At 50.1% G+C, this 11,910-nt stretch overlaps 1 protein-coding gene across 1 annotated transcript; it reads left to right on the top strand.

Annotated features, from left to right (window-relative positions):
- The first annotated feature begins 4,310 nt into the window (after positions 1 to 4,310).
- LOC135054889 (protein kinase C delta type-like) lies at positions 4,311 to 6,186 on the top strand. The gene has a single exon (XM_063958345.1). The coding sequence runs from the start codon at positions 4,406 to 4,408 to the stop codon at positions 5,945 to 5,947; it is 1,542 nt and encodes a 513-aa protein (XP_063814415.1). The 5' UTR covers positions 4,311 to 4,405; the 3' UTR covers positions 5,948 to 6,186.
- Positions 6,187 to 11,910: the final 5,724 nt, after the last annotated feature.

Below are 11,910 nucleotides of genomic sequence, written 5' to 3'. Positions count from 1 at the left end.
CTGATGGGGGAAAAACCACGGGTAGTTTTTTCTCCCCAAACATAATACCCTTTTTAGTGGTACCTGGGTTTATATCAGAAATTTGTAACACCTCTTTCATTGCTTCAATCATGCAACGAATGGCCTTAGTGGACATTAGACTAGACTCATCATCGTCGACACTGGTGTCAGTATCCGTGTCGACATCTGCATCTGCCATCTGAGGTAGCGGGCGTTTTAGAGCCCCCGATGGCCTTTGAGACGCCTGGACAGGCACGAGCTGAGAAGCCGGCTGTCCCATATTTGGCATGTCGTCAAATTTTTTGTGTAAGGAGTCGACACGTGCACGCAATTCCTTCCATAAGTCCATCCACTCAGGTGTCTGCCCCGCAGGGGGTGACATCCCTTCTATAGGCATCTGTTCCGCCTCCACATCATTATCCTCATCAAACATGTCGACACAGCCGTACCGACACACCGCACACACACAGGGAATGCTCTAACAGAGGACAGGACCTACAAAAGCCCTTTGGGGAGACAGAGTGAGAGTATGCCAGCACACACCAGAGCGCTATATAATGCAGGGACTAACTGAATTATGTCCCCTATAGCTGCTGTTATATATACTGCGCCTAAATTTAGTGCCCCCCCTCTCTTTTTTACCCTTTTCTGTAGTGTAGACTGCAGGGGAGAGCCAGGGAGCTTCCTTCCAGCGGAGCTGTGAGGGAAAAATGGCGCCAGTGTGCTGAAGGAGATAGCTCCGCCCCTTTTTCGCGGTCTATTCTCCCGCTATTTTATGGACTCTGGCAGGGGTAATTATCACATATATAGCCTCAGGGGCTATATATTGTGATATTTTTGCCAGCCAAGGTGTTTTTATTGCTGCTCAGGGCGCCCCCCCCCCCCCCCCCCTAGCGCCCTGCACCCTCAGTGACCGGAGTGTGAAGTGTGTATGAGGAGCAATGGCGCACAGCTGCAGTGCTGTGCGCTACCTTGGTGAAGACTGATGTCTTCTGCCGCCGATTTTCCGGACCTCTTCATGCTTCTGGCTCTGTAAGGGGGACGGCGGCGCGGCTCCGGGAACGAACACCAAGGCCAGTTCCATGCGGTCGATCCCTCTGGAGCTAATGGTGTCCAGTAGCCTAAGAAGCCCAAGCTAGCTGCAAGCAGGTAGGTTCGCTTCTTCTCCCCTTAGTCCCTCGCTGCAGTGAGCCTGTTGCCAGCAGGTCTCACTGAAAATAAAAAACCTAATTCTATACTTTCTTTTTAGAAGCTCAGGAGAGCCCCCTAGTGTGCATCCAACCTCGGCCGGGCACAAAATCTAACTGAGGCTTGGAGGAGGGTCATAGTGGGAGGAGCCAGTGCACACCAGGTGACCTAAAGCTTTCTTTAGTTGTGCCCAGTCTCCTGCGGATCCGCTATTCCCCATGGTCCTTTCGGAGTTCCCAGCATCCACTAGGACGTCAGAGAAATATATTTATAACAGACTCTGTGTTATAAATATCTTCTTTTTATTATTTTAATCATTATGACAGGGGAGGCACTGCCTCCCCTGCCTCCCCTGCCTCCACGTCCCTGGAAGGTACTCCTGTCATGTTGGTTTCTCCTCACAGACATTGCCAGATGCCTTCCCTCCTGTGCTAGGTAGATCAGCCTGGCTGCCAGTGCCATCTCTCAGTTGCTGAGGGAAGGATAGGAGTGATTGGGCGGGGCTTCATGCAACTCAGTGGGCAGAGCTTCGGGTGTCAGTCCTGGGCTGTACAGTGGGTGGAGCCTCATCTGACATGGGGCGGAGCTACAGACGGCACTGGGAGTAGGCTGGGCTTAGGAGAGATCGGGACCCGCTGAAGGTGTGAATGGGCAATGTTTCATCTGGGAGGAGGTGAGTGAGCTCATCTGTTGGTGGTGACAGGAAAATTATTTTTTTCCTATCACCACTGCAGTGGAGCCTGTGGGCCTATTTTCATGGGTGGCCTGGAGCTGCAGCTCCACCCGCCCCATTGTTAATCCGGCCCTGACCCCAGGGAGCCACAGCACAGTTTGAGAACCACTGGTCTAGTGTGTACCGAGCGTAATGATTGCAGCTGGTTTGTGATTACAGCTCCCAGCTCCACTTCTGCAACAATGTATTGTGAGTGACAAACTGCAGAGATTAACCCTTTCTGTGACTGCTGCACAGGGATCACACAACCTTTATTCATAGGGCGGAGTTCAATTAGGGGAGAAGTTCTCGCCCCGGCAACGAAGTGCAAGTATATATACCACACTTACGGCACGCCCCCAAAATGCCGAAAACGGGTCCGTGGTGCTCGGCCACGCCCACTCGGCGGCCACACCCCATCCATGACAAGCCACTCCCCCTTTTCGGGTTGCGAACGGCTTTGCCACGAAGAGGTCCCTCTTCCTCCCCCTTCAAAGTTGGGAGGTATGATCTGATTGCAGCGCTGCACAATGTATATACTGTAGCCAGCGTCATAGGGACTAACTCAGATCTGATGGCAGCAGCACATTTGTTAGCTAATGGGCAAAACCATGTGCACTGAGGGGGGGCAGATGTAACATATGCAGAGAGAGTTAAGGCCCATATACACTGGACGATTTTGAGCTGATTGCAGCTCACGTTCTGTGTTTTGAGCTGCTTTCACCCACCGCAGGCGCAACAAACTGAAATCCCCTCTCTTTAGAATGGGGCATATTTTGTTCAATTGTTAAAAAACTGTAACGCTCTCAATTCCCTGAACCCCAAAGGCCCTAAACTGGTACAAGAGCTGCCCCAAATTTACTAAAGCTTCTAAAACAGAGAATTGGTGATGTTACCTGTAGCCAGGGCTGGATTAAGGCAGGTGGGGGCCCCTGGCAACAAACGTGTGGGGGCCCCCACTACTAAAATTGCTGGGAGATACCCCCCCCACTACTAAAATTACTGGAGGCAGACCCCCCATGGGTAAATGCAATGCCCCCTGCCAGCGTGTATACACACACACACATCAATTGCTGCCACAGATTACCGCCCCCCACAACACACACACACACTCACTCACCCTGGACGCGCCTCAGCCTGGTCGGTGACAGCAGCACACGCCGGCGACTCAGTCAGTGTCTCGCGGGATAGCGAAGGGAAATCCCTGAGACACTGATTGAGCCGCCGGCATGTGCTGAAATCAGAGCTCCTCAGCGGCCGCTGCCGGCGTGTGCTGTAAAGCTCCTCGGCGGCTGCGGGAGACTGTTTCAATTTAGAAAGCAGGGGTCTTGGGGGCCCTTAATGTGTGGGAGCCCCAGGATGGCCGCCCATGTCGCCCCTCTCATAATCCGGCTCTGCTCGAGACAACCAATCAGATGCTATCATTTCTCTATTGCCTTTTAGAAAAATGATAGACAGCATCTGATTGGTTGCTATGGGCAACCTCACCAATTTTCTGTTTTAGAAGCGTTAGTAAATTTCCCCCCAAGTCACAATTCATCCTCTACCCTGAGTTATACCTTCCCAAACATCCCTCATAGACTGCAGCAGGAAAGGGTCAGTTTGACCAAAGAGGAAGTGGAAGGAAAATGCTGTCATTGTCATGTTTAGATGGTTCCCAATGACTCCTTTTGTATTTATGTGCCCTCAAATTTGGCATGCCGCACCAAGTGACGGGTCTCCACATTCATGCCGGATTTCATCTCAGTACGTCCAATAACTTTAGTTGCAGCCCCTCAAACACCATGACCCCTCTCAGGAATTCCCTATGGAATAATTCCATTTTATTCTATTCAGCCTTAACATAAGGGCATCACCGTACCCTTATAATCTCTCTCTGTCAGGTAGGTGGTGCGGCAGGTAAGTCCATCTGCCCCTGAGGAGGTGACATCCAGCTATTTACAGGAGCAAAAATGAAATTATATCTTGGCACTCTCAACCTAAAAACATATTATTCCTACATATTATATACTGTTTGTTCCCATTGTGAAGGGCAACAGAATATATTGATGCTTTATAATTAACTGATAATAATTATAATTTATTAATCTGTGTACAAATAAGTCTGCAGACCTTGTTTGGTTCAATAACAAATATAGGAAAGTAATAAGATGTGTGCGGAAGTTTTTCCTTAGTATTTACTATCACCTGACTCTACTAGGGAAAAAGAAACACAAAAATTGCCCCCAAAATTCTCATCCTAGAGCACCAAGTGTGTCAGGGACTTTTCTTACATAAAACCTGGTTATATTATAGGGACAGCAGGTAGCAGGCAGTGACACTGGACCTACAGCAGCTGATGATGATGTCACAATGCTGCTTTGTGATGTCACCAAGCTTTGTGATGTCACTGGCTGCTGGCTCAGTGGCTCATGAACATAATTTCCATTAGTGTATCTTCACCTATTCCAGTGTGAAGCTGCTTTTCTTTGCCCTTGGCAAATTTGTTTATATTGTTTCTACAATATGGATCCAAAAAAGAGAAAGCGACCAAATAACAACGGGTCTGCTATAAAGGAGCTAGCGGCTCCTAGCAAGAGGAAGAAGGAGGAGGATATATGTGAGGAGAGAGGCGATGTTTCCAAAATGGAATTGGCAGGAGACATCCAGGTGCGTGAGGAGAACCAGTCAACTGAGATAGCATCAAAGACTCTTCAAAAGAAGAGAACACGAGAGTCATCAGATGAGTCCCCAACTATGAGGAAGATGAGAAAGACCAGCAGTGGCAGAACTGAGGTCATGCTTAAGAGAATGGCCTCTAAAAGACCCTCAGACAGGACAGGGGACAGTGGAACATGTAAGAAAAAGAAAGAGGAGGAACATCACGATAGTCCAGGCGAGGGACCCAGCATGCCCATCATACCCCAGGCATCAGGACGGAGGGGCATAAAGAGAACTCACACAAGTGAGGAAACTGGCAACAAAAGGAGGAGATCGGCAGATGCAAGTGGGATATCCGTAGCCAGCACCCCAGAAACTACAGCTGCGTCTCACCTTCTAGCCAGTTTGACCTTCCACAGAATGCTTGGAGAGGGCGGCTTTGGGAAGGTGTTCCTAGCTTCCCATTCCATCAGCAAACAGCGTCTGGCAGTGAAAGTAATAGAAAAGAGTCAAGAAGTGAAGAGCATTAAGAAATACTCCATGTGTGTAGAGAAAGAGGTGCTGAAAATAACTGGGGAGAGTGCATTCTTCCCGCACACATATGCAGCGTTCCACACACCGGGCCATATATTCTTTGTAATGGAGTACCTGAGTGGGGGAGACCTCTTCCAATTAATACAGCGCAGAGGCCCATTTGATGTTCCTACCATCAGATTTTTTGCAGCAGAAATACTCTGTGGGCTGCAGTTCCTGCACACAAGAGGCATTGTCCACAGGGACATTAAGACAGACAATATACTTCTGGATGCAGCTGGCCATGTCAAAATCGCAGATTTTGGCCTCTCTGTGATGAATGTCCATGGTGATAAGAAAATCTCAGGACAAACTGGGACTCTGTATTACATGGCCCCAGAGATTACCTCTAACATCCCATATAACACCACGGTAGACCTCTTTTCATTCGGGGTAGTATTATTTGAAATGGCTACCGGAGTATACCCCTTTCATGCTGGCGATGATTCTGACGAGGTTATGCTGTCTATTAGGCAAGATGCTCCATGCTATCCGAGCAATCTCCATCCAGAGATTAGGGACATCCTTGAAAGACTCTTATGCAAAGACCCAGAGGAAAGGCAGAAACTCTGTAGTAACATCAAATGTCATCCATTCTTCAAGTCCATAAACTGGAAGCAACGAGAGGCCGGCAGGATAACTCCCCCATTTACCATGTATCCTACCCCAGAGACAATGGCTGAAGCTATACCGTTGGATGACCTGCTCTCACCTACAGAATCTGCAATATCTTCAGAGGATGAGTGCCTGTTCACAGGATTCTCCTTTACCAGTGACATGTGGACAACAATGACCTGCGCAAGGCAAACTACCAGCTGGTGTATCCTCCTCTAGGCAGTAGCACCACCAGCTGCCTCCTCCTCAAGGCACAAGCACCACCAGCTGCCTCCTCCTCCTGGCACAAGCACCACCAGCTGCCTCCTCATCCCGGCAGCAGCACCACCAGCTGCCTCCTGCTCCCGGTAGAAGCACCATCTGCTGCCTGCTCATCCCGGCAGTAGCACCACCAGCTGCCTCCTGCTCCCGGTAGAAGCACCACCTGCTGCCTAAATGCATATAGACCAGGTGAGGGACTTGCAGAATATTGGGGTCCCTTGACGTGGGCTGCAAGCTTAAATGTTTTGATCAAAACATGATAAAACCCCATTTTATTTGCTACACACAGATTTGCAGTTTATTATTGTTAGAGCTGACAGCAAATGTCTTTCTCTTTTATATAAATATATGGCATGAATAGTGCCACGCAGCTGGTACCATGTACAATATGGGTAACACCGAGTGCGGGCATATTTCTTTTCTGTTATAGCACGGCATCTTACAATTAAGGCTATGACAGGCCTAGTTGGGTGCGGCTCACACGCCAGCTCTGTATAGATGTTCCCCTCTGTAGCTGGGAGTACATGTAACTGCAATGTAATGGTGTGCTGGGCATATATGTTAGATTAGGGACTAGAAGAATGTAGGGGTCCCCTGACGTGGGCTGCAACCTTATATGTTTTGATCAAAATATGACAAAATCCCCAATGTTTTATTTGCTACGTTTACACAGGTTTACAGTAGATTATTGTTAGAGCTCAAAGTAAATGTTTTTCTATCTCCTACTAATGGCAGTAACACCACACATAGTACAGCAGCTGACACACACACACACACACACACACACACACACACACACAGCAGCCTGACACACACACACACACACACACACACACACACACACACACACACACACACACACACATATATATGCACAGTCACCTGACACCCACACACACACAGCAGTTTACATACACACACACATAAACATATTGGCCTGACACCCACACACACAGCAGCTGACATATACACACGGCAGCCTGACATGCACATGGACATATGCACAGTGGCCTGACACACACACAAACAAACACACACACGCACAGCAGCCTGACACACAAGGCCGGTGCTAGGGTGTTCAGCGCCCTCCTGCAAACTCTAAATTTTGCGGCCTCCTACCCACAAGCAGCCACATTGCGCTTGCGACTAGCTGCATCCAGTTAGTGGGAGTGCACACACCATACGATCGTATGGATCACGGGTGTGTGAGAGAGAGGATAGCAGGAGAGAAAGCGTGACGGGTAGAGGGTGAAAGTAAGTGGGTAACAGGAATGTCAGTGGGTGACAGGGAGAGGGTAGCTACAGTGAGAGATAGTGGGAGACGGGCACAGAGTGAAGCTAGGGAGAGGCAATGGGCAACAGTGAGAACTGGAAGGTGACGATGAGATGGTGACAAGCAGAGGGTGACAAAAGAGAATGACGGGGAGAGGGTGAGCGTCAGTGGGTGACAGGAGAGAGAGGTGATGGGGAAAGGGTGAGAATCAGTGGGTGACAGGGATAGTTCGACAGGAGAGAGAGGTGATGCAGAGAGGGGTGGATGACAGGGAGAGGGTGACAGGAGAGAGAGTTGGATGACAGGGAGAGAGTGACAGGAAAGAGAGGTGACGTTAAGAGGGTTGGATGACAGGGAGAGGGTGGCAGGAGATAGAGGTGACGAGGAGAGGGTTGGATGACAGGGAGAGGGTGATAGGAGAGAGAGGTGATGGGGAAGGGTTGTGACGGAGAGAGTGACTGGAGAGAGAGGTGACGGGGAGAGCATGAGAGAGTGGGTGACAGGAGAGAGAGGTGACGGCTGTGGAGAGGCAGCAGGTGGCAGGCAGTGGAGAAACTGCATTTAACAAAAATTGAAACATTACATGTCCGGACTTACAGTACCATGAAGACAGAGCCGGCCCTAACCAATATGATGCCCTAGGCAAGATTTTGGCTGGTGCCCCCTAGCACCGCCGCTAGTTCTGCAGGAGATGCCTGGCATGAGTCAGCTGACAGCTCGGCTAACGTTTGGCACCTTTTGTTTATGAAAATGCATTTTATTTGCATTACTATGTGACTAGGACTCACAAGCAGCTGCTGCTGATTAAAATGATATGCAGCATGCCTATATTCTGTGTGCAACTGCGACTGTATCTGCATACGAAATGCTACATTACAGGGATTTCCAGGAATACACTGCAATGTAGCATTTCGTATGCAGATACAGCCGCAGTCACACACAGAATATAGGCATTCCGCATATCATTTTAATCCGCAGAAGCTGCTGGTGCCCCTAAGCATACCAAATGCCCTAGGCATTTGCCTAGTTTGCTTATGCCTAAGGCCGGCTCTGCATGAAGAGAAACACTTCCTATGGTACAGTAAGTCACTGCCACTGCTAGGCAGTCCCTGCGGGTGACAGATTTTACTGGGGGGATGCAGCCCTGTAGTCCATAAGTAAAATCTGTCACTCCTAGTGACCTTTACACAACATATGGAGGTATTCTATTACCCACGGTCATTGATCGCGGGTAATTGTGTCTCCGGGGGGCTATTCAATTAGCCCTGATAAGGCTGTGCGAGACATGGCTTATAAGAGATTTTTTTTTCATCTACCTCGCCACAATGACTAATTAAGCAATTAATCCCCCCTCCCCACACGCTACACCACAGCTACCCTACAGCCCACTCCCCTCTGGCGGGAAAGGGAACGCCATTAGTAACTTCTTAGAGATTACCAATCTTTTATCAGGGAAAGCCCATGCTTCTTCACACACTTCATTTAATTCTTCTGATGGGGGAAAAACCACGGGTAGTTTTTTCTCCCCAAACATAATACCCTTTTTAGTGGTACCTGGGTTTATATCAGAAATTTGTAACACCTCTTTCATTGCTTCAATCATGCAACGAATGGCCTTAGTGGACATTAGACTAGACTCATCATCGTCGACACTGGTGTCAGTATCCGTGTCGACATCTGCATCTGCCATCTGAGGTAGCGGGCGTTTTAGAGCCCCCGATGGCCTTTGAGACGCCTGGACAGGCACGAGCTGAGAAGCCGGCTGTCCCATATTTGGCATGTCGTCAAATTTTTTGTGTAAGGAGTCGACACGTGCACGCAATTCCTTCCATAAGTCCATCCACTCAGGTGTCTGCCCCGCAGGGGGTGACATCCCTTCTATAGGCATCTGTTCCGCCTCCACATCATTATCCTCATCAAACATGTCGACACAGCCGTACCGACACACCGCACACACACAGGGAATGCTCTAACAGAGGACAGGACCTACAAAAGCCCTTTGGGGAGACAGAGTGAGAGTATGCCAGCACACACCAGAGCGCTATATAATGCAGGGACTAACTGAATTATGTCCCCTATAGCTGCTGTTATATATACTGCGCCTAAATTTAGTGCCCCCCCTCTCTTTTTTACCCTTTTCTGTAGTGTAGACTGCAGGGGAGAGCCAGGGAGCTTCCTTCCAGCGGAGCTGTGAGGGAAAAATGGCGCCAGTGTGCTGAAGGAGATAGCTCCGCCCCTTTTTCGCGGTCTATTCTCCCGCTATTTTATGGACTCTGGCAGGGGTAATTATCACATATATAGCCTCAGGGGCTATATATTGTGATATTTTTGCCAGCCAAGGTGTTTTTATTGCTGCTCAGGGCGCCCCCCCCCCCCCCCTAGCGCCCTGCACCCTCAGTGACCGGAGTGTGAAGTGTGTATGAGGAGCAATGGCGCACAGCTGCAGTGCTGTGCGCTACCTTGGTGAAGACTGATGTCTTCTGCCGCCGATTTTCCGGACCTCTTCATGCTTCTGGCTCTGTAAGGGGGACGGCGGCGCGGCTCCGGGAACGAACACCAAGGCCAGTTCCATGCGGTCGATCCCTCTGGAGCTAATGGTGTCCAGTAGCCTAAGAAGCCCAAGCTAGCTGCAAGCAGGTAGGTTCGCTTCTTCTCCCCTTAGTCCCTCGCTGCAGTGAGCCTGTTGCCAGCAGGTCTCACTGAAAATAAAAAACCTAATTCTATACTTTCTTTTTAGAAGCTCAGGAGAGCCCCCTAGTGTGCATCCAACCTCGGCCGGGCACAAAATCTAACTGAGGCTTGGAGGAGGGTCATAGTGGGAGGAGCCAGTGCACACCAGGTGACCTAAAGCTTTCTTTAGTTGTGCCCAGTCTCCTGCGGATCCGCTATTCCCCATGGTCCTTTCGGAGTTCCCAGCATCCACTAGGACGTCAGAGAAATATATTTATAACAGACTCTGTGTTATAAATATCTTCTTTTTATTATTTTAATCATTATGACAGGGGAGGCACTGCCTCCCCTGCCTCCCCTGCCTCCACGTCCCTGGAAGGTACTCCTGTCATGTTGGTTTCTCCTCACAGACATTGCCAGATGCCTTCCCTCCTGTGCTAGGTAGATCAGCCTGGCTGCCAGTGCCATCTCTCAGTTGCTGAGGGAAGGATAGGAGTGATTGGGCGGGGCTTCATGCAACTCAGTGGGCAGAGCTTCGGGTGTCAGTCCTGGGCTGTACAGTGGGTGGAGCCTCATCTGACATGGGGCGGAGCTACAGACGGCACTGGGAGTAGGCTGGGCTTAGGAGAGATCGGGACCCGCTGAAGGTGTGAATGGGCGATGTTTCATCTGGGAGGAGGTGAGTGAGCTCATCTGTTGGTGGTGACAGGAAAATTATTTTTTTCCTATCACCACTGCAGTGGAGCCTGTGGGCCTATTTTCATGGGTGGCCTGGAGCTGCAGCTCCACCCGCCCCATTGTTAATCCGGCCCTGACCCCAGGGAGCCACAGCACAGTTTGAGAACCACTGGTCTAGTGTGTACCGAGCGTAATGATTGCAGCTGGTTTGTGATTACAGCTCCCAGCTCCACTTCTGCAACAATGTATTGTGAGTGACAAACTGCAGAGATTAACCCTTTCTGTGACTGCTGCACAGGGATCACACAACCTTTATTCATAGGGCGGAGTTCAATTAGGGGAGAAGTTCTCGCCCCGGCAACGAAGTGCAAGTATATATACCACACTTACGGCACGCCCCCAAAATGCCGAAAACGGGTCCGTGGTGCTCGGCCACGCCCACTCGGCGGCCACACCCCATCCATGACAAGCCACTCCCCCTTTTCGGGTTGCGAACGGCTTTGCCACGAAGAGGTCCCTCTTCCTCCCCCTTCAAAGTTGGGAGGTATGATCTGATTGCAGCGCTGCACAATGTATATACTGTAGCCAGCGTCATAGGGACTAACTCAGATCTGATGGCAGCAGCACATTTGTTAGCTAATGGGCAAAACCATGTGCACTGAGGGGGGGCAGATGTAACATATGCAGAGAGAGTTAAGGCCCATATACACTGGACGATTTTGAGCTGATTGCAGCTCACGTTCTGTGTTTTGAGCTGCTTTCACCCACCGCAGGCGCAACAAACTGAAATCCCCTCTCTTTAGAATGGGGCATATTTTGTTCAATTGTTAAAAAACTGTAACGCTCTCAATTCCCTGAACCCCAAAGGCCCTAAACTGGTACAAGAGCTGCCCCAAATTTACTAAAGCTTCTAAAACAGAGAATTGGTGATGTTACCTGTAGCCAGGGCTGGATTAAGGCAGGTGGGGGCCCCTGGCAACAAACGTGTGGGGGCCCCCACTACTAAAATTGCTGGGAGATACCCCCCCCACTACTAAAATTACTGGAGGCAGACCCCCCATGGGTAAATGCAATGCCCCCTGCCAGCGTGTATACACACACACACATCAATTGCTGCCACAGATTACCGCCCCCCACAACACACACACACACTCACTCACCCTGGACGCGCCTCAGCCTGGTCGGTGACAGCAGCACACGCCGGCGACTCAGTCAGTGTCTCGCGGGATAGCGAAGGGAAATCCCTGAGACACTGATTGAGCCGCCGGCATGTGCTGAAATCAGAGCTCCTCAGCGGCCG

This window comes from Pseudophryne corroboree, chromosome 1 (genome assembly GCF_028390025.1).
Source record: "Pseudophryne corroboree isolate aPseCor3 chromosome 1, aPseCor3.hap2, whole genome shotgun sequence".
NCBI classification, from domain to species: Eukaryota; Metazoa; Chordata; class Amphibia; order Anura; family Myobatrachidae; genus Pseudophryne; species Pseudophryne corroboree.
Note: the sequence above shows the minus strand (reverse complement) of the source record. Positions and strands in the feature narration are given on the sequence as shown.